This window comes from Pygocentrus nattereri, chromosome 8 (genome assembly GCF_015220715.1).
Source record: "Pygocentrus nattereri isolate fPygNat1 chromosome 8, fPygNat1.pri, whole genome shotgun sequence".
Classification (NCBI taxonomy): Eukaryota; Metazoa; Chordata; class Actinopteri; order Characiformes; family Serrasalmidae; genus Pygocentrus; species Pygocentrus nattereri.
In genome coordinates, this window is record NC_051218.1 from 33,793,918 (window position 1) to 33,818,141 (window position 24,224).

At 35.2% G+C, this 24,224-nt stretch overlaps 1 protein-coding gene and 1 long non-coding RNA gene across 2 annotated transcripts; both read right to left on the bottom strand.

The window, feature by feature from the left end:
• Positions 1 to 226: 226 nt before the first annotated feature.
• LOC119263879 lies at positions 227 to 23,610 on the bottom strand. The gene is made up of 3 exons (XR_005130600.1): positions 23,555 to 23,610; positions 16,384 to 16,476; positions 227 to 265 (listed from the first exon to the last, which is right to left on the bottom strand). It is a non-coding gene; the product is annotated as an uncharacterized LOC119263879 (long non-coding RNA).
• Positions 7,829 to 12,500, bottom strand: LOC119263877. The gene is made up of 6 exons (XM_037540663.1): positions 12,449 to 12,500; positions 11,983 to 12,330; positions 11,481 to 11,813; positions 9,859 to 9,984; positions 9,681 to 9,724; positions 7,829 to 8,085 (listed from the first exon to the last, which is right to left on the bottom strand). The coding sequence occupies exons 1-6, from the start codon at positions 12,492 to 12,494 to the stop codon at positions 7,936 to 7,938; spliced, it is 1,047 nt and encodes a 348-aa protein (XP_037396560.1). The 5' UTR covers positions 12,495 to 12,500; the 3' UTR covers positions 7,829 to 7,935.
• Positions 23,611 to 24,224: the final 614 nt, after the last annotated feature.

Below are 24,224 nucleotides of genomic sequence, written 5' to 3' on the forward strand. Positions count from 1 at the left end.
CCAGTGAGTCAGTGACTGTTGGGGTCAGTAACTGAGAAGTATCTGACTTCAGAGTAAACACTGTGCCCAGAGCGTCCACTCTTCATTCTCAGGCTTTTGGCTGCATAACTCAGCTCCACAGCTGCAGAGTCCTGTAGAGATGAATATGAAATATTAAAGGCTGAAGATTAGAGAACTCTATAAGAATTAAACAGCGTCAGTGTGGATGAGAGAACATGTAGTATCTGACTGGATTTGTTCTCCACCACCGAATCATGATCTCTCCCTATGATGGAGTAAAGAAAGATCACAGTGTCATATTCAGAGTTTAGATCAGAGAATATGACCTCAGTGCTGGTCACTTTTTTTAAGACTCAGTTTGTAGTTAGATAGCAGCTTTCATACATTAAAATGCAGAAATGCTTGTAAAAGGAAGGCAAATAAAAGCCAGTATAAATGAAGAAATGGGAGCAGATGTTGAGCTCAACTGAATAAATGGTGCTAGTCTATTAATACTGAACATGTGTCCAGTAAAGTGCGGCCAGTACTGGAGTAATATATTCACTCTCCTGCGTTGATGTAAGAACTCTTTCTGCTGATTCGATACAAGCTGTAGTTTGTCTATACTCTTTTTGAAGATGTCAGAGAACAATGTATTACAATAACCTGAACTGCAGAAAACAAACTATACTGTCTTAGCATCATGCAGTGTGAGGTCAGGCCTGACCAAAGTTTTTGATTTTTATTGTTTTGTTTGTTTCTTTCTTTTGTACATGTTCAGTAAATATTACCAAACCATTGCATTTTTAAGAGAGACATGTAAAGGGTTTGGTAAAAATTCATAATCAATCATTATTTACAAAAGCATAATAGCATCGTACATAATAGATTAAGCTACACTCACCCCTGCAGATTTGAATGGCTTGAATGCAGATCGCCATCACACAGATTCCCAAAGCTGCTCCCAGATAGAACACAGTGGGACTCACTGTAAGACATTACAATTGATACTACTGTATATTAACATTCACAGATGTTTAAACCTGGACAGCAGCAGATCATGATCTTTCACTGCAATGAAAAGAGCTTCAGTTCAATCTATGAATGATGCACAGGTCATAGAGATAAAGTTCTTCTTTAGATAAATGTTGCAAACAAAATACTGTTCAGCATGACTCCAATGACGTCCATTCAGAAAGAGTGGATGCATCACAAACAAATGAATGTATTCACTCAAAGATGCATGGTTATTCAAAAATAGAAGGAAAGCCAGCTGGAAATTGTCAATATAGCATCAAAACTACTGGAAAATCCAGGCTTTAACTTACGTTGTGGAGTTTACAACCACAAGACAAAAACACAACAAGGTTCTGTGGAAGAGGAGTGCTTCACAGGAATAACATGATATAAGAGCTTTACATGGATAAGTTGGATAAGTAAACATAAGTAAACATCAGGACCAATAACAGAAGATGCAAACAGGCCCATGCATCAAGGGTATCAAGGGGAAGAAAGGGCAACAGGGGCATGAATTGGGCTTTCTCGTATGGACAGGGATCCCTATGAATGTGGGATCACTGGGTTTCAAACTTACAATCTCCTGATGGTGGGGTGAACTCTTAGAAAGTTGCACAACAAATGAAAGTGTTGCTGTTCAAAGTTCCTAGAACGTTTGACTGAACTAGGAAGTTTGAGTTAGATGAACGCAGGGAAAAGCAGTGTATACAGTTATATTTTACAATTTCAAGTTGACTTTCTGTTTTAAGAGTGTTTGGGTTTTGCAGTGTTATGATAGCGCCAAGCTAATGCAGGCATACGTTGACTCTCCCACTTTGCGTTTAGTACTATATACCTGTAGCATCAATTTTAATAATGGAGCTTGTATGTTGTATGTAACATGTTTTCCTGCATATTCTTAGTGAAATGTTTAGTAAATACTTCACGAGAAGTTATTATTAGAAAAGACTTTATATTGTGTGTTCATATTTATTACAGTACCTACTTTAAGTTATTGTGAATTTACAGATTTTTATTTTTTTTATTTTTTATTTTCTTTAATGTTCAGAAAAAAGAAGTATAATTTGTCAGAGCCGTTCTACATACCAGAAAAGTGATGTGCACACTACAGCACTGGTCTTTGGTATGAGTAAGGTGGGCTGGCAAAATGTGTTTTCAGCAAAGCTTTTCTGACAGTTCTTTGCCTAATCTTAAAGTCCCACAGAACCAGGCCTAAATCGAGTTAATGTTCGGTTTATGGCAGCATGCAAAAACTAATGAATTTAGTCCACATGATTTTAGAATGCTGTCAAATTTAAAACAATTTTAGACTTTGTGATATACCTTCATTTCACTGTTAACCAGGAACCAACAGCTTTATACTATTTAAAACTTTCAGGCACATAAACAGACACAGACTTACTTAAGTGGACTGATGCTCCATTACCAACAATGATCTTCCCACAAGCAGCCACAGCGCAGTAGTAAGTTCCAGTATGGTGCTGGTCGAGGATGTTCTTAGAGAACTCATACAGAGAGAAGCTTGTAGAAGAGCTGATCTCACACTGACGGCTGCTGCTGTTCTGATGAGTGTAAATGATTTCAGGAAAGGATTGTCTTGCAGCAGCTCTGAACCAGAGCACTTGGAGTTCTGCTGCTCTGATCTCAGAGAGGACCGTGCACTGCAGAGTGACCGACTCTCCTGGAGAAACTGACCCCCATACTGGAGTTTGGAGCACTGATATGCTTAACTGAGGATGCCCTGGTGAATATAATAAGGATGTCTTACTTACAGATACATTATGTCATGATCAAAAATGGTATTATGTTAATCATTTAAAATGTAAGACATTAACCCAATGTTCTGTTCTAAACATAATAAATCCTGTGTAATATGATTGCAACATTACTTAAAAAAAGCTATTGTGAAAAGTTTTAAATGGGTTTAAATGATTATATGTTAAAAGCAGTAATATGATTACCTGTCACAGCCACGACTATGATATTAGAAAATGTGAATGTTTTTGTCATCAGTTTTCCCACAGAAGTACATTCCTTCATCATCTTCAGAAGTTTCTTTAATAGTCAGAGAAAAATCTTCATTTACACTGAATTTTGAACCATTTTTAATGACTGGAGGTTTCTGGTCTATCTTTGATACCACTTCTTTAGGTTTCTGCCACAGATGTTGTTTGTACCAAACCTTAACTTGAGTATCAGACTTTTCAACTTTGCAAGACAGAGTAGCATTTTCTCCAGTGTTAACTGAGATAAACTGCTCATTAAGCTGCACAGCTTCAACAAGACCTACAAAATGAAATGAAATCAATTATGAGCAATAAGAAAAACAGTGGATGACATTCTACAAACAGAAGTTACACAAGTGCAGAATTTAAAAATAACTTTTGTGAAATTCATAACTTACATATGATGTAGAGAGATAAAATGAGAATCATTGGAGCCATCATCATCATCATCATCATCACCCTCATTGTAAGAAGCTTATCTGAAGTAACTTGAAAAGGGACCTTATTATCAAAGCAGGAAACTGTATTAGTATGCTGAGCTCAAGAGATCTCATTGGCTGGGAAATGTCACAAGGTTTTTTTTTTGTTTTTTTTTTCTTCCCACCAGTCATTCTTCTGAATTCCTTGTTAATAATGATTTATGTACCATTAAAAAAAAACAGTCCACTCCAGTCGATTCTTAGCGCCCTTAGTGAAGATATGTAAAAACTTAATTAATTTAACCTCACACTCAACATAGAAGAAGAACACAGCTTTTATTTTAAGTACAGAGTACAATCAGCTGGTTGGCCTCAGTAGATCAAATCCAAAGGTCATTGGCTGCTAACATTTGAGTTTTTTTGGGTCTGCTTGTTGTGTAACCTCTTCCAGGGCTGGGGCGCAAAGTTTTATTACACACTTCTATGACCTAAGAATACCTCAGCTACTTTGCAATGAAGTCCCTGTAGTTACTCAAGAATAATACTTAGTATGTAATAAGTAATGGCTTTCAAATAGATTTCAAATATCTTTGATTTCAGAAGAAACACTGATCAGGAGTCTACAAAGAAATGAATGTATATATGTGAGATATGTAAGAATGTAAGATATGAATGTATAATGAGACTCTTAGAGCTAGGCCTTTAATTCAGGCCAAGTCAGAACACCAACGCAGTGCAGTATCATATACAGTGAACCATTTCACATCAGACCACTCTGAATGACTTAGTTTACTTCCCCTCACTTGAATTATGCAGAATGTTCTTTAAATGGGTGGAATTCGTCTTTAATCAAAGTCAGGATTTGGAAAAACAGGCTAACTGCAAAAATAACTCCACACATGTTTTCTTAGAATCTCACGTATATTCTCAATCAAATATACCATACAATAGTGACCACAACAGTGACCAATAAATACTTTGAGCCATTAATAAAAACATTTGAACAGTTACAGAATTTTTTCCATGATACTCTTTTAAAAGTCAGTGTCCTGTATGTCTGACAATGTTCCTGTAAAACAGGGTTGAAATGAAGTAATTAGACAGAAGATGTGGCTTATATTCACTATAGTCTCTCAAGTCTGAGAGAAAAGAAGTATGAAACCACAGTTGATACCCAAAACACAGCCAATGCTCACACTGCCACCTGCTGGTAACAACAGGCTTTTGTGCATTCTAATGGAAAAGTAGTGAAATTAAAATTATAGTCCACTTGCCAAAACCTTTAAAAAGTCAGATTCAAAATTAGGAAACAAAAACGTAAATCTTTTTATTTGTAGCACCTCTAATAACTGTGTAATTACACATTAATAGTACATGGAACATCATTGTTACTATTTATTGTGTATTCAATGTTTAATTACATTTACATAAAATTACATAATTTACATAAATATTTTCATATCTGTAACAGCATATTTTTTTTATTATTATCTTCAAAATTCAAGAAATTGATTGATAAATTTGATCAAGTTACCACTTCCCTCAGGTAGGAGGTTGCGGAGCATTAAGAGCAAAACTACCATACTGAGGAACAGATTCTTCCCTGAAGCTGTAAGACTCTCAAATTCCAACTGAACAAACACTGCAATGGCACTTCATGTCCACTTATTCATTTTATTGCTGCTGTACTGAATCAATGCCTCCACTATATCATGCCTACACATGTCACTTTATACATTACCAGTATTAAGATGTACACCTTCTACCTCATACTCATACTGCTGTGGTCCATGCTGCTGTTATCTGTCCTCCCCTTTATGCACCTTCTATTTATTGTTTATTGTTTGTCACATTGGGAGTTAACTGGACCGTGAGTACAATGTTTCATTACACCTCAGGTACCACATGTGATGTGAATGACAATAAATCTATCTATCTATCTATCTATCTATCTATCTATCTATCTATCTATCTATCTATCTATCTATCTATCTATCTATCTACCTATAAGTGAACCAGATTTTTTAGTAATTTTTTGCCATTTATTTTGGTCCATCCTTCATGAAATTTACACACATCATAAAGACCAACATGCATTTTCAAATTATGTCAAAAACTGAAAATATAGCTGCCCTGTAGATACAGTGAAATCCAGACATAGCTTATAATACAACACAAATAATTAGATGCATTAATAAATGCTACACTTAAAGATGTGCTGTCACCATTATATTACAGAATGGTTCAAAACTTGCTATTTAAACCAAAGTTTTCTATTATAACTAGCTAAATGTTAGGAAAGTTGGCTTTTGCTGAGCAGCTTCAGTGAAAATACTCTAATACTATGCACAGTAGCATCTCTTGTTACAATCAGAACAGTATTGTTGGAAAAATAGCAGTTCACTTTATTACACATTGTAACTACATGATGCTGTCTGCTGCAACTATTTGATGAGTGAAGTGAACTAAAGCTGATACATATATGTGTTTACATAAACTGGACACTGAATGCATCACCAGCAGTTACATTGCTGTTGCATGTATTGTTGTATTTACATTGTCTTAGACATTTAATATAAATTGGGACCAAATACAGAAAAAAATGCAAACACTCATGTCGCCACACTCTGAAAGGTTCACATGCATCCATACTTAAAAGAACTGTGGAGTTTTCGGTGCTCAAAAGCAGAATTTTATTCAAATACCAAGTCAATTACTAAATCTGAACCACATTGAGAAGCGCCTCACTTACTGAACACAAGACCGAAAAAGCCTCCACATGCTTCTGCATATAACTGTATCTCCAACATACAAACTTTACAGAAAAAGAGGAAAAGTCTATAGTTTTTAATATAATTTAATGCAATGGATTTTTTAAAGTCATTTTGGACCATTTCTATTTGTCTGCTGATTGTACTAGTTTAACGCAATGTAAACTGCAACTCCAAAAATAAAAATAAAAATAAATGAATGAATGAATGAATAAATAAATAAATAAATAAATAAATAAATAAATAAATGGAGATTTGGTTTTGTCACAATCACAAAGTCATTTTATCCTGTTTATATTATTCTGTAAATGTCTGTTCAGTAATATTTAATGAATCATGACTTATGAATCATCAGAGAATCAAGTGATGTGCTTCATTCACTTGATCTAATTATGTCTTTCAATAATATTTTATTTAGAAATAAGAATACAGAGTTTTGGTAACTGTTTGGGAATAAATCGTTATAATAACATTTCCAGTTATAATTCTAATCATTTATGACTTTCCTATTTTAATACTGACTGCTTGTAAATAAAAGAATGAACAAATTCTTGTATGCTTGGATTCTTTTATAAACACGACATATAGAATATACATTTAATCACCATTGCATTATCATAGTTTTCCTTAAAGAAACACAAAGGAAAAGGAGTTTGACGTGTAAAATGTCATGTGTCCTTTAATAACTTTAGAAAACATTTAACTTGCTTGAATCTAAATCTGCTTAAATGACCAGTTAAACCAGCTGAAATCTGCACTGAAGAGAAAACAGCATCATAGATGGATTTATGTAAATCTGGCATGAATTTGAAAGTATATGAATAAAGTAATAAAATATAATTTACTACAGTTTTATATATATATTAATGCAGGAGAGTGGAATTTCAGTTCCATGTCTTCCAACTCAGAACTGATTGAATCCTGTTCCCATTCTGAGTTTAGTGGATGTGACTATCCAAGCCCCCCTGAATAAAAATATTTAGTGGAAAATGAATGGAAAACACCACTGACTAAAATATTATATGTGTGAATACATGAATGATGTGTGACATTCTATTTTTACATCATTTGATTCTGAATAACGTTAGAAATAATTTACAATGTTATTGGATTTAATAGTTAAAAGTAATTTACTTATTATTATGTTTTTATTGCATTCATAGTGTTTCCAATCTATTTGGAAATATATATATATATATATATATATATATATATATATGAAAATCATTGGTTCCCTTTCTAAACAAGCAGGATGTCTTATTAAAACACCACACACAAAACATTATTGTTGTCTTTAATGTAAAGTTGTGATTAAAACAGCACTTGGGGTAGAAAAACAAACTATTAATTTAAAGTGAATGACCAATTGGTCATCAGCTACTTATCTGAAGCTAAACCACTTACAAGCTTACAGTCGTATGCAGAAGTTTGAACATCATTTAACCTGAGCTGCTTAGACTTTGGCACATCCCTGTCATTTTTCATGCATTATTTGAGGCATAAGTTTCTGGCAAATATCAGTAATTCACATGAAGACAATGCAGTATCAGAGCCCATCAGTCTGTGTGATCATAGTGACCACATGCTCTAAAGCTCAGTTCTCACATCATCCTTCAGAGAACCGTGACTTCATTTCAATCAGCAGAACAATCACTAACAAGAAATAAAAGCTACAGATTAAAGACTGGAGCTCATTTGAGGCATGAAAAGGTCCAAATCTTCACTCATGATCATCTTAGGAAACTAGCGATGTGAGCGCTGAGCAGCAGCTTTGGAGCTTCTCACGTGAGAGTAAACAACGTCTTCAGGCTGTTCTCTCTTCACTCTCCCACCTTTGGCTTTCTTCTCTTTGATGTGGATGGCAGCGTAATGCAGGTTCTCAGGATTTTGTTCCTAGGAAATAAACACAATCATTTACTGAAACAATGATGTAATTATGGAGAAAAAAATAAAAACTCTTCTTAAAAAACACTGAATTTCCAGAGTTATTTCAAGTTGCCTGATGAATGACAGACTTATTTTTTTCAAAAGACCATCTACTTTTACTCAGTGACTTACACAATTGTCTTAAAACAATACAGAAGAAAGTTCTCTAGCATGAAACTGAAAAATGTCTGTCAAATACAGGACAGACTGTAAACTCCTGGTTATGAAGGCAACACTTTAGTTAAAGGATTACATATTGGGGATTATTAAGGTCTCATTCTTTATTCAATAAATTAAGGCATAGTTTATTCAGGGAGGTCTATTATATAAAAACTGAATGGCTTTAGTTGTTGTAATCATAAATAATAAACAGTTATACATAATAACATCTACTTAATCTGTTTATGCAAATTAGTTCTACCATCTTATTAGCATAATATTGCCATTTCATTCCTTTTCATTTTATAGGCTGTTGTGTCAGGTCTGAAGTTTATTAGAGCTAATCAGAGTTTAGTAGGCCACAACGCGGCGACGCAGTGGTGTTATGATTTTTAACACATTAACAAGAAGGGCCTGGGTTCCATTCTCCAGCTGGGTGAGGTCCAAAGACAGTCCAAAGACATGCAGTACAACATGTCTAAATTGCCCCTTGGTCTCTGTGTGTGTGTTTGTGTGTGTGTCTGCCTTGTGATGGACTGGCAACCTGTCCAGGGTGTTTCCAACCTTTCGCTCACTGAGAGCTGGGATAGGCTCCAGCAGCCCCCATGACCCAGAAAGATAAACGGCTTAGATCTTGAGTGTGTAATTAGACATTAATCACATTTTAATAACTAGATTTGTGTAAATTATTAAAAGATTTGGTTGTAACTTTTCTCTGTTAACTGCCTGTGAAATGACACTTACTTTGGAATTTCAGCCAGAAATTGACAAATTATTAAAACTCATTGTGTTTTTTAGCCTCTAAGTAGCAATGATCAAAACTTTCTACTTTAGTTTATGAAACACAACTTATTATATTGACTTATTAAACTCGTATTAGCTCTAAACCAATAAGCTCCAAAGGTCACCTGACACTACCTACAGCATAAAAGAAAGAAATGATGAAAATTTCATACCAATAATATGAGACCCTAGGTGGTAATTTGTGCTTCATGCTAAATAATTTGCATTAAAAGTACAGATATGTGCAAAAGCTTGGATGTCCTCGGTCAAATGACATGTTTTGTTGATTTTCAGAACAGACGTCTGCACATTTTAATACCCATTTACTGTTAATTTGACAAATTTAACAGACTGGGAAAAAAGTAGCATACGAGTTCTATATTTAAGTGTTTTCTTATTTGTGTAACATATTGTCACACAGATCAGCAAAAGACATCATGTGACCAGGGTGCCCAAACTTTTGCGTATAGCTACATTATTCAAGCATTTATTTTACATTGTGATGACTAATTATTGGAGAGTTCAACTGAAAGTCAGAGCATAATGAAAATAGAAATAGGCAGATTTATTGCTGGTTGAAACTAATGTATAGCATTAAAGAGTAAGTGTATAAAGAGTACCTGTCTGGTGGTCCTCTCATTCACAGCCCCCTCTTGAGCTTTCTCTGTAGAGGATATAAAACTTTACAGTCACTTTCAGATACAGTTTAATGTGGCTAAAGGTATTAATAAGTATTAACAATATTTTCTATTTTCTTTCTATTAAAATGTTCAGCTGAATCTCAGAATGAACTCTTACCACCAGCACGGCATTCAGATTTTCTCAGTCTATGGATTAAAATGGTTTGAGCGCAGATTACAGCCACACACACTGCTGAGAAAACTGCCAGGGTCAGCATTACAGGAACGATATGACCTGCAGGATCTACAGACAGGAATCATTAAAATACTGTTTACATGAACACAGCAGTTCAAGCCATGAAAACCATTTTCCATTTAAACGTTTTTATCTTGACCAAGTCATTTTACATGTGTTGAGAAAGTTGATTTTAAACATGATCAAAGACATTTTAGTTTTGTGTCTGCTTGAAGTTTATATTCTTTCTCTGCCTCCCTGATTGTCCTGTACCTCAAGCTGCTGTATACTTATTTCTCACAGTACAGACCTGAGTTGGGTCTGCTAGTTCAGTCGGGTCTTATACGCATCTTTCTCTCAGTACAGGGGCATTCCACCATTAAAATAAAATCTGCATCATTAAAAAATACATAAACACATTGTAAGGGGTTTGCTGCAGTGGTTGGAGTATTGTAGAGAAACATACAGAACTGTTCACAGTGGTGGTGATAGAAACCAGAGACTGTAAATGTTTAATGTCACAGAAGATTATTGCATGAAATGCCTGATATATTTTTTGATGTGAAATATAATTTTTTTGTAATTCCATTAGTGGTTGGGAAATATGTGCAGGGTTACATCATAGATCCCCGTACATAAATAAATAAATGAATACATACACGTTCAACCCTTTCCAAACTTCTCCTAGAAGTAGTCCAGTAGTAATTGTAGTTGTCATCCAATATTTTAGATTTTACTCATCAGTACCTCAATATATTAAATCAAATGCGCTGGTGATGGAATTAAATATATTTATTAAATGTACATATAACATATATTTAACTATACAATGACTGGGGGCAATGACAAGTCTGTGACCAAACACAGTAATGTTCATTTTTTAGTTAGTTTTTAATATATTTATGCTGGTTTGCATGTATCTTAAATAGTATTGTTTATTCACAAGAATATATCATATATTCTTATATATATATATATATATATGATATATATATTATGTTCTCATATATTCTTAGATATTCTAAGATATTTGCACAGTACTGTATAAATATTTATTTTGGATAATAAGTAAACTTTGCGTGGTATTTCATGGTCCCTGGTCCCTGGTTTTTATCACCACCACTGTAAAGAAATATGGTTCAGTTAAGTGTCTCTGAAGTGAATCATGCCACGTTAAACTGCTCTGAATTAGTTTTTTTCTTAATTTTCATCTAAGATCAACAACTGAAGAATTTTCCTTTAAGGTGCAACAAAAGTTTGGGATCAAAACTGTAAACTCATGGCTATAGTTTAGCAAGGCTCTATGATTTATAGTCTCACGATATGGATTACAACACCTGCTTCAACACCTGTGTCGTATTTTCTGTTTTCTGTTTTGATGTAGACACATATCATTGACTTTGAAGCCCACATCTCTGGTAGAATGTACGTCTATACAGCTCTAATGCACTGTCCATTTCTTTCATGAACCTTTTATTTGCTTTACAAATTATGAGTTGATATATAAAGTGTTTGTAAGTATCTACACACTACATGAGTGCCTACTAGTACACAGAACAACTTACTCAGTTCTACTGATGCTCCATTCCCAAAAATGATCTTCCCACAAGCAGCCACAGCACAGTAGTAAGTTCCAGTATGGTGCTGGTCGAGGATGTTCTTAGAGAACTCATACACAGAGCAGCTTGTAGAAGAGCTGATCTCACACTGACGGCTGCTGCTGTTCTGATGAGTGTAAATGATTTCAGGAAAGGATTGTCCTGCAGCAGCTCTGACCCAGAGCACTCGGAGATCTGCTGCTGTGATCTCAGAGAGGACTGTGCACTGCAGAGTGACCGACTCTCCTGGAGAAACTGAACCCTGTACTGCAGTTTGGAGCACTGATATGTCTGACTGTCCTGGAAAGCATAATAAAGACAGTATAAGAAATTTTCTACTATCAATGTCAACAATGTATTTAATACTGGCTTCGTATGATTTTAAATATTCTCAAAGCATTAATATGACTTATTAAAAAAGACATTTTACATAAAAGCAACACTGACTACAATAAATCTATTATATCACCTGTTACAGCCAAGAATGTAGCAGTAGAAACGTTCATCTCTTTCTGTCCGCTCAGCCCACAGAAGTACATTCCTTCATCTTCTTTAGTAACATGTTCAATCCTGAGAGAAATGCCATTCACTATTCTACCTATTTTAAATCTTGTTTGTTTGAAACGTGGTGACATTACTGGGTCCTTATCTTTACACTTTGATCCCACTTCCAGTGGAATGTGCTCCAGTCTTTGTTTGTACCAAATCCTAACATCTGCACTAGAGTCATCTACAAATGTGCAGGTGATAGTGACCTCTTTACCAGGCTCAGCTGAGATGACTACTGGCTCTGAATTTCTCACTGCTGGAACAGAGTCTGTAAAACAAAGTTTACTTTCAGTCAATTAAAAAAATCTGGATTAATTTTAAAACAAGCAGAATTAACAATAATAAATACAAAGATATTTTTTATTGTTGAACTTCATGAAACTTACATATCTTGTAGAGAAGTAAGATGATAATCGCAGCTTGAGCCATCATTGGAAAAGCAAGAGCTATAACCTGAAGGCAAATATGTAGGCAAGAATGGAACCAAAGCACCAAACTGCATTAGCCTGGGGTCTTATACTGAAGCTCATTGGCTGGTAAAAGTCACATGGGTCTTTCTGTCTGCTTGACTTGATCTGTTTGGCCATAAAAAGTACTCTGGGCTCTGTTTGAGCTCTTATCAATAGTTTTGGTTGTCATAGTCTTATATTTAACAGCAGCTGTCATAAGCTCTCTATAGAGAAGCCGTCATATATGAGCAGCTCAGGATATCTGCCTGTGAAGGTTTTCAGTTGTGCTGTTAGAGATTTACTTCCCTTCAACTACTTCCATCCTTGTAGACAATGTATTTCTCATATATTGCAAAAGAACGTATGGCCATTTTCTTTTATTCAGTCTCCCTTTGTTTGAGTAAGGGTTGGCCTTAGATTGCAATTCATGTTGTTTTCAATTTGTTCTATTTTATTTATTTAAATGTTCATTAAGTGCCTAATAACTAAATAACTCATATTTTACTTAATACATATTGTAATGTCACCTTGTATAGATGGCAAAGCCAAAAACTAGAAAACCTGAGATAAAATATTTAATACATAATATGGTATTAAAAATAATGCCATTAATAAATAAAAAAGGTCCAGTACCAGGCAAATTTCACCAGCCAGGCATTTATCAACATGAGAATTAAAACCACTAAACCAAACTCGCTATCATGTTGCTGCTCATCATTATGATAAGGTTTATGAAATATACTGACAGTAATTCAGTACTAATATAAAAGACAGATGTATACTATGGTGGGAGATTGAAACAGGAATGATATGGTTGTTGTCAGAACAAAACCCTTTATCTCTAAAGCACTAACTTTACAAGAGAAAGAAAAAAAAAATATCAGGCAACTTTTATATCAATCAGTTCATCATGAAATATCTTTATTATCAATATCATCACTTTTATTAATATAGTGCCTTTCCCATGCTCAAGACGCTTTCCAATCAGAAAGTAACATAATGCATAATCAGCAATACCTAAATACACAACACAGAACACACACACACACACACACGCACACACACACACACACACACACACACGCACAACTTCATGGTACCCACAGGTAGCGGGGGTGGGAGTTTCACTGACCATGGTATAGAGTCATTTCATTGGTATGGAAGGAGTCCTTAGTCCTGCAACTACGATGCATCACACAGGAGGCCAAAAGCCTCAAAGACCAAAAATGTCCTTAGCTACAAAGAGCTAGCATATTCCCACGGCCAAAAACAGTGAGTCCAGGCAGCCTCATAGATGCAATGCAGCATTATCCAGGTGGCCGTCACAGGCAGCCAGTCAGGTATGATGTAGCGTCGCTGAGGCAGCCAACCTGAGAGGCCTTCTAGAGCTGCTGTAGTGCTGCTCATGCAGCCAAACACTACCAGTCCAGGCAGCCCCACAGCTGCAGTGACCTGTCAATCAAGCAGCCAGTCCAGGCTGTGACATCACTTCAATCAGGTCTCTGAAGTGGTCAGGCTGCATCAGAGCACCAGCCCAAGAGTCCTCTGAGCCACACTTGGAAAATCAGTTTTTTAAAAAAAAGAGTGGTGTGGTTTGATATGATGACAAACTCCTCACTGTGCTAGTGTGCTTACAGTGGAGCACAAACAAGCCCATGAACACACACATCTTTTTACTCTACATTACCAAGGGGAGAAAACAAGTCTCAGTAAGAAGCTGAAAGGTCTGCCCTGTGACCTCAAAGAATAAGTGAAAAAAATGATTTAATATATTTTTTTCATGTAAAATGTATGTTGTCTAGACATTGTAAGATGGTTTAAACAATTAAACAACCTCATCTTTCAAAAACGTGCCCTCTTGAAGAATTAGAGCTTTCTCTGTGTCACCAAGTCTGTTTACCTATTTAGAACCAAATAAATAATAAGAAAATTATATTTATATTCAGCAAGCAACCTGCAACAACCTGAAATATGAAGTGTGTTTATTTGGCTGCTAAAAGTCATACTTTGTAAAGTAAAAATAATAATAAGTAAATATCACAATGTTGATTTTCTACAGAGAACACACTTCTGCACACTTTAATAAACAATTACTGTTTATATGCTCAATTAAACACATTGAAAAACCTAATAAATAACAAAACATTGACTTGTGAATAGCTATGGCATTTTTTTTTTCAATATGTCAAAGTCAACAAATAAATCGAACACTATTAACAGAAGTTTTTAAACGTAGATAAACAGGTGGAGCATGAATTCAGTTTCAAGCTATCAGTTATAATCTCTAAAGGCCTGAAGAGCAACCACAGCCTGAAATACGTCTTCTACAGCCTCATGAACTCAATATTAGACACCATCTGAGCGCATGCTTGCCACGTTTAAATGTCTAAAGTGACCACAAATTCTGTTCCTTCAGAGACCTGAAACTAGACTGTTTTTTTTCAGTCGTTCAACCACAGTTGTGAGTAACCACAGACTCTAAAACTGCTCTCATCAGCTCCTTCAGAGGACTGACACTTCATACCAAACTAGACTGGACTTTATTTGCTTAGGTTAACTTCCATAACTTTGTGGAGGCCACATTTTATTTTACTTTTCTCCCAATATGTTAAACAAAGCAAATAAACAGTAACTGTGTATATAGATCTGTTCTCACTACAGCCTGAAACACGTCTTCTACATTTCCATTGAGAGTGAACAATATCAGACATCTGAGCTCATTAATGTGTTTGTCACACGTCTGAGTGACCACACACTCTAAAACTGCTCTCGCTCGGCTCCTTCAGAGAACTGACACTTCATACCAGACCAGACTGCTTTTTTTCAGTCATGCAGTTTTGATCTCAGAGCAAAGTGAAGCACATGATTGTAGATCATGACTGAAATCAGCACAAACACAAATGAACAGATACAGATTACAAAGCTGACAGTAACAGAAAATTTCACTTCTGCTGCTGAAAGAGAAGAGAGTCCAGTGAGTCAGTGATTGTTGGGGTCAGTAACTGAGAAGTATCTGACTTCAGAGTAAACACTGTGTCCAGAGCATCCACTCTTCATTCTCAGGCTTTTGGCTTCATAATTCAGCCCCACAGCTGCAGAGTTCTGTAGAGATGAATATGAAATATTAAAGGCTGAAGATTAAAGAACTCTATAAGAATTAAACAGCATCAGTGTGGATGAGAGAACATGTAGTACCTGACTGGCTTTGTTCTCCACAACCGAATCGTGATCTCTCCCTATGATGTAGTAAAGAAAGATCACAGTCTCATATTTAGAGTTTAGATCAGAGAATATGACCTCAGTGCTGGTCACTTTTAGTTACAGTCAGTTTGCACAAGCCTAATTAATAAAAAATGAATCATTATTTTACTAATTTTCATTATTAGGCCTCATATAATGGGCCTCATTCACTAAGCAATCTTAAGATGAAATTTCTTCTTAAAACCCTCAAGATTCTGACAGTCATTAATGTTTTCTTATTTGAAACTTTATCTTAGGACTTTTCTCAGGAACAAAACATAAGAAGATACTACTGAATGAAGCCCACTCATAGTAATAATAAACTTTATTTATTCATACTTTTGTATTCATATTTTCATATTACATCTAGAAAGGCAAATAAAAGCAAGCATACAAAAAAATAAAAGCAAGAGAACATAAAAACTGCAGGTTCAATTATACAGTCAGACATTCAATGCTGTTATTCCATTAATAGTTTTTTAAAAAAGGACTTTACATGTATTCTGTATGTTCATATTTCCTAAATCTTGCAATTTAAGGCATTATTGTAAAATAACAAATTAAAATGCATTAATTAGTCATTATTTACAAAGTATAATAACACCATATATGACAGATTAAGCTACACTCACCGCTGCAGTTTCGAATGGCTTGAACACAGATCACAATCACACAGATTCCCAAAGCTGCTCCCAGATAGAACACAGTGGGATCCACAGGACAGGCTGTAAGATATTAGAATATGACACTACTGTATATTTACATTCATAGAAGTGCTGGAGTTTCCTAAAGCAGCCATAAATACCAGCTCAACTCCTCAAACAGGGATTTAAACCCCTGGCTGTAATGTTACCCACTATAATACTTCATAGCTGAAGTCATATGCAAAAGTTTCAACACATCTGGACAGATGACATGTTTTGTGGATGAAACATAATTTGACCAACTATGAGGCTTCTTGGGCCGGCTGCCTAAGTGACATTACACCACAGCTACATGGCTGCCTGGGCTGCCCACTTGGATGACGCTGCATTGTCCCTAAGGGGTGCCTGGACTGGTGGTGTTCGAATGCTGGAAAAATGTTCTGCCTTAGTGGCTGAGGACATTTTCAGCCTTGAAAGCTTCCCTCAAAGAAAGGACTCTTTCTGGGCTAGCAAAGTGGTACCATGGTTATTGAAATCCCCCTTAGCTAAGGATGCTGTGGATGATGATGATCATAAGGAACTGAGGGTTTACGGTATTTAAGCATTCCACATAGTCTGGCATAAATCCCTATTTCGGCTTACTGCTAATGTTATATTTGGAGGTATATTGGAAGTATACATTTTGCCATAATATTCTGCCACATGACAATTTCTAAAATAGAATATTTATAATTTTATTGGTAGGATTTTTAACGTTGTGGTGATGCGTGCTGGTTATTAATCAAACCTCTGTAGATGCTGGTACTGCACCACAATAGAGTGGTGAAGAGCAGCATAGCAAATTGAACTTAAACTGACCTCTAAGCTCAGTTCTCAAAAGAAATGTACAAAAACTTAAAAAAAAAAAAAAAACTTACTCAGTTCTACTGATGTTCGATTCCCAACAATGATCTTCCCACAAGCAGCCACAGCACAGTAGTAAGTTCCAGTATGGTGCTGGTCGAGGATGTTCTTAGAGAACTCATACAGAGAGCTGCTTGTAGAAGAGCTGAACTCACACTGATGGCTGCTGCTGTTCTGATGAGTGTAAATGATTTCAGGAAAGGATTGTCCTGCAGCAGCTCTGAACCAGAGCACTCGGAGATCTGCTGCTCTGATCTCAGAGAGGACCGTGCACTGCAGAGTCACCGGCTCTCCTGGAGAAACTGACCCCTGTACTGGAGTTTGGAGCACTGATATGTCTGACTGTCCTGGAAAGCATAATAAAGACAGTATAAGAAATGTTCTACTATCAATGCCAACAATGTATTTAATACTGGCTTCATATGATATTAAATATTCTCAAAGCATTAATATGACTTATTAAAAAGACATTTTACATAAAAGCAACACTGACAACAATAAATCAATTATATCACCTGTTACAGCCAAGAATGTAGCAGTAGAAAAGTCCATCGCATTCTGTCTGTCCAGCCCACAGAAGTACATTCCTTCATCTTCTTTAGTAACACGTTCAATCCTGAGAGAAATGCCATTCACTATTCTGTCTATTTTAAATCTTGTTTGTTTGAAACGTGGTGACATTACTGGGTCCTTATCTTTACACTTTGATCCCACTTCCAGTGGAATGTGCTCCAGTCTTTGTTTGTACCAAATCCTAACATCTGCACTAGAGTCATTTACAAATGTGCAGGTGATAGTGACCTCTTTACCAGGCTCAGCTGAGATGACTACTGGCTCTGAAATTCTCACTGCTGGAACAGAGTCTGTAAAACAAAGTTTACTTTCAGTCAATTCAAAAAATGTGGATTGATTTTAAAACAAGCTGAATTAGCAATAATAAATACAAAGATATTTTTTTATCGTTGATCTTCATGAAACTTACATATCTTGTAGAGAAGTAAGATGATAATCGCAGCTTGAGCCATCATTGGAAAAGCAACAGCTATAACCTGAAGGCAAATATGTAGGCAAGAATGGAACCAAAGCACCAAACTGCATTAGCCTGGGGTCTTATACTGAAGCTCATTGGCTGGTAAAAGTCACATGGGTCTTTCTGTCTGCTTGACTTGATCTGTTTGGCCATAAAAAGTACTCTGGGCTCTGTTTGAGCTCTTATCAATAGTTTTGGTTGTCATAGTCTTATATTTAACAGCAGCTGTCATAAGCTCTCTATAGAGAAGCCGTCATATATGAGCAGCTCAGGATATCTGCCTGTGAAGGTTTTCAGTTTTGCTGTTAAAGAGATTTACTCACCTTTAACTACTTCCATCCTTTTAGACAATGTCTTTCTCATATATTGTAAAAGATCATATGACTATTTTGTTTTATTCAGTCTCCCTTTCTTTGAGTAAGAGTTGGCCTTAGATTGCATTTTTTTCAACTTTTTCTGTTTTATTTATTTAAATCTTCATTAAGTGCCTAATAACTAAATAACTAATATTTTACTTAATAAATCTTGTAATGTCACCTTGTATAGTTGGCAAAGCCAAACATTAGAAGATCTGAGATATAAACTTTAATACATAAAATATCACCAGTGAACACGATATGAATAATAAGTCCAGAGCGACGCAGCAGAAGGTCCAGACTGAGTGAAAAGACAAATTTCACCAGCCAGGAATTTATCAACATGAGAATTAAAACCACTGTTTAAACTCGATATCATGTTGCTGCTCATCATTATGATAAGGTTTATGAAATACAAAAGGAAGACAAACTCCTTATTAATACTCTTTATTTTAGAAGAAACATTGGGTAAGCCGGTGTCTGCAAAATTTTGGACATATAGAATAAGTTAATGAATGAACTAATTATTTACAAATAGGCTGAACATTATATTCATCATTGATGACCTATAGCTATTAGTAGCAGACCTTCAATTCTGGCCATAAATACCTAAACTTGGTGAAAAATGAGGGGAAGGACATCAGTATGTTAGTGCTGACATCTACTAGCACCTCCATAGAGTTCTTACTAGTATGTTAATGCTAAGCTATAGGCAGCTCAGCTGAATAGTTTTGCTATCGATCCAGCCTGAACATTTGAACATTATATAAAACAAGTAGAACAAATAGAGGAGCTCATTTTCTATGTGTTATTGTCATTTGACTTCCTCAGTGCATAATACAGTCTGAATAGGAACATTCATTTTTACAGTGATGGATTTTTCTGATGTAATTTTTTTAATTAACGTGGTGAGCCTTGACCATCCTCACTCACACTGAGCTAGTCAACAAAACTAACAAACCTTTGTTACTTTTCAACATTTAATCATGTTTCTTGTCTTAAACTGACCTTGTCCCAACATTTTGGACATATTAAAATGCAGTTGAGTTTTCAAATTATGTAAAGCTAGGAAAAACTAAGAACATGTAATAATATCAGAAAGGCTGTATATTTACAAAAAATAATGAAATGGATAAGAAACAAATATAAAGCATCTTGTCTTTGTACTGTTTTCTTTCCAATACAGGTCGAATATGAGTACGTTCATAAACCACTTTCTGTTTTCTGCATTTTACCTACTGTCCCAAAACTTTTGGAATTGGTTTTATAAATATTCTTAAATGCTCAAATGAAACAGCTGAAATCTGTACTGAAGAGAAAATAGCAACATGGGTGGTTTAATTAAAATGTGGCATGAATATCAAAAATGCTTTAATCTCTGATCTTCAGTGATTTATTTGTACATACTGTATGATATATTTTTTATATATTTTTTTTACTCTTACATTGACATCATACGGTTTGCACTTACATAACATATAATTTATATAAAAAATGAATATGTAAAAATAACAGTAATGTTAGTATGTGTTCTTTTGAAATATATTCCATTAAATAAAATCAGCTACTTGTCTAAAGTTATGGTCCTGTTTTTCTGATTATCTAAGTGGAAATAAATGAACACATTCCATCACATTTCTGCACAAAATTTCTATTTATTTGAATTTTACTGAATTTTAGCTGTGCAGAAGTCTGTTCTCTGTAGAGGAAGTGAAACTTATGTTTACAAAATCAACATTAGACCAGGGGTGCCCAAACATTTGCACTGCCCAAACACACCACTGTGATCATTTATCACTGTGATATTTCAGCCATCTCAAAATTTCACTACACTTCTATGAATCGAGCTGAATATCAGACAACATCAGTCTGAGTGATCACAGTGACCACACGCTCTAAAGCTGAGTTTTCACGTCGTCCTTCAGAGAATCGAGACTTTCAGTCAACAGAACAATCACTAACAAGAAATGAACAGTGACAGATTAAAGACTGGAGCTCATTTGAGGAGTAAAAAGGTCCAAATCTTCACTCATGATCATCTTAGGAAACTAGCGATGTGAGCGCTGAGCAGCAGCATTGGAGCTTCTCACGTGAGAGTAAACAACGTCTTCAGGCTGTTCTCTCTTCACTCTCCCACCTTTGGCTTTCTTCTCTTTGATGTGGATGGCAGCGTAATGCAGGTTCTCAGTGTTCTGCTCCTGTGAGAAATAAACATCATCATCCACTGAAAAATAGATAGAATCTAGTAGAAAAGGATTTATTTTGTTGTTTTTACCGACAAATCTGTTATTAATACATGACAATATTTACTGAGCTACTTTAAGTTGCCTGATGAAAATCAAAGAGCCTGTTTTCTATAGAATATCTACATTTATTCACTGACTAATGCAATCAATTTATAATCCTTTAGAATATTAATGTGTTCTCCAACAATAAACTGAGAATAAATAATTATGTAAACATCTTTCAAATATAAGATAGACTGTGAAACTCTTGCCCTTGAGCAAGACCAGAGATTATTTTAACTGACCTAATATTTGGGAATTGATTAATTTCTTGTTCTGTGTTCAATAAACTCAAATTAGACATATTTTATCCTTCTATTACTTTGTAGTCATTATGGCCTGTTTTAGTATGTAACTGGTATATTTTGTGAAAATCACATATAATGTCAATATTAGATGTAATATCACACAGTAAACAGCCCAGGTCCATGTAAAATACATTAGTTTTTATTAAAATTCACAATGTTTTAGTTTAATATTGTTAAGACTGTATGCCTGTACACTGTTAGAAATAAAGTTTTGTTCAGGTACTTCTTTTGCTTATTAATGTACAAACAGTGTAAATGTACCCTCAAAGCTACAACAGTGGTTCTAAGGTCTTATTTAGAACCTTAAACACATTTTACTCAGGTGAAAAAGTACATATTTGTATCTTTTCATAGCCAAATATTTTAACAGAACAGTAAAATAAAGGCCTGGAGATCAAACGCGGTGTGTGGAGTCAATACAATACGCTCCCTGACTAAAGGAACTGAGATGTACCCTTGAATACTGCCCCACTGACAGATAAAACACCTTTTAGTCCATGAAAATGTCTTTGCCTTATAATATGGGACACAAACTGACTCACTTAAGCATGTTTAGCACTTTTTAGCTTCTAATCATGAACATGGAGCACATTTTGATGTATTAGTGATTATTAAACACTTAGTAGCTCCAAAATAATGAACTCTGAAAATTGCCTCACTTTGCTTCGAGCCAAAAGGAACAAAATGCTGCCAATTAAACACTAAAAAAGATGTGAATTTAGGTGATAATTCATGCTCAATAGTAAGATAAGACCAATTTGTTGCAATATTCAGGCGCCCCTGGTCAAAAGACATGATTTATTGATTTTCTAAGTAAATGTAAACACATCCTCTACAGAGATAATACGTCTGCACCTTTAATGCCTTTAATATAAAATAAAGCTTTGCAGATGGATAAGGGCTCTGCTCTACTAATGATGATGTGCTGCTCTGAGATTGCGAGCAAAATGTTGAATTTATGTTATAAATGGGTCTAAAAATGATAATTATTTGCATGTGCTGTAGGTTTGAATACAGATTATTAAATAATTTTCCTAATATTGATGTTTTATGTTCCTCATCCTTTTTCTTAACTTGTGACTGAATGGATTTATCTGTGCATTTTATTATGTACATGAACTAAAAAAAGACTTCTACAGAGTAATTTGCATGTTTGATCATAAATCAGAAAACAGAAATGGTCTGATTTTTTTTCTAGATGAAATTTGAAATGGAATCCTTAGTGGAAAATGTAGTTTAAAGAGTAAGTGTATAAAGACTACCTGTCTGGTGGTCCTCTCACTCAAAGCCCCCTCCTGAGCTTTCTCTGTAGAGGAGATAAAACTTCACAATTACCTTCAGATACAGTTTAATGAGGCTGAACTTATTAATAAGTATCATCACTATTTTCTATTTTCTTTCTATTAAAATGTTCAGCTACATCTCATAATAAACACTTACCACCAGCGCGGTGTTCAGATTTTCTCAGTTTATGGATTAAAATGGTTTGAGCGCAGATTACAGCCACACACACTGCTGAGAAAACTGCCAGAGTCAGCATTACAGGATCTACAGGATCTTCAGTAAGAGAGGAATTAACAACATACTGAAAACAAAGTTCAAGCCTCAAAATCCATTCGCCATCTGATCTTGTTTAGCTAGACTTTTATATCATGTTTATTTTATTACTGTTTAACAAACTGATTTTTGTCCCATTAATGAAAAATGCCACTTCTTTCCCAAACATTTTGGAAAAGTAAACAAGACAATAGAAAGTAATTTGCTGTGAAATGGTGCATTTTTCAGAAAATGTACTCAGTCCGAATAGTTCACAGTGGTGGTGATAGGAACCAGATATCTAAAGCTTTTAGTGTCTCTAAAACACAGGTAACATGAATTAGTTTATTGTTGTTGTTGTTGTTGCTGTTCTTGTCATTTTTATTTATTTATTTACTTTATTTGTATTTAAATACATGCAGGGTGTTATAAGAAAGATGCACAAAAATATGTATTTTTGAATTAGATTTTGCGATCACAACCCCTGATTCTTATCATCACCACTGTAAAGAATTCTGAGCCAATACTTTTCTTTATCATTTCACATTACACCACTCTGGTTGACTTTCTTTACATCTCAAAAACTGAGTTACATAGAAATGTTCTAAACGATGTCAACAGTAAATAAATAGATATCATATTAACCTATACATGTATATATATATATATATATATATATATATATATATATATATATATATATACATACACATGTGACTAGTTGTACACTGCAAAACTTACTCAGTTCTACTGATGTTCCATTCCCAACAATGATCTTCCCACAAGCAGCCACAGCACAGTAATAAGTTCCAGTATGGTGATGGTCGAGGATCTTCTTAGAGAAGTCATAAAGAGAGATGTTTGTAGAAGAGCTGATCTCACACTGATGGCTGCTGCTGTTCTGATGAGTGTAAATGATTTCAGGAAAGGATTGTCCTGCAGCAGCTCTGAACCAGAGCACTCGAAGATCTGCTGCTCTGATCTCAGAGAGGACCGTGCACTGCATAGTGACTGACTCTCCTGGAGAAACTGAACCCTGTACTGGTGTTTGTAGCACTGATGTGTTTAACTGGTGTTGACCTGATGAATAAAATAAAGCAATTTAGGTTTCCCAGTTGAGCTTCTCTATCAGCTTGTTCAATACTAAAGATTTAACCTTGTTGAATATGGTTATATTGTAGATGGATTTTTGGACTGATCAGTGTATGTGGTCGTCCCTGGTTCTGGTGATCTACCATCCTCAGAGGTTTAGATCCACCGCACTTGCTCTAGTGTTCATATGTCCCTGAGCACCTTCATTACCTGGTTCGGGTGTGTTAGATTACTGCTGGGCTAAACTGTGCAGAGTGGTAGATCTCCAGGACCAGGCTGGGCACCTCTGTTTTAAACCATGTATTATTACTGTAAGTAA

Bases quoted from the DNA above. Each gene is read 5' to 3' on its own strand.
- LOC119263877 (XM_037540663.1), bottom strand. From the start codon at position 12,494: ATGATGGCTCAAGCTGCGATTATCATCTTACTTCTCTACAAGATAT. The intron at 12,331-12,448 runs GTAAGTTTCATG...TTTGTTTTACAG, and splicing joins CTTACTTCTCTACAAGATAT to ACTCTGTTCCAGCAGTGAGA. The intron at 9,725-9,858 runs GTAAGAGTTCAT...TATCCTCTACAG, and splicing joins ATCTGAATGCCGTGCTGGTG to AGAAAGCTCAAGAGGGGGCT.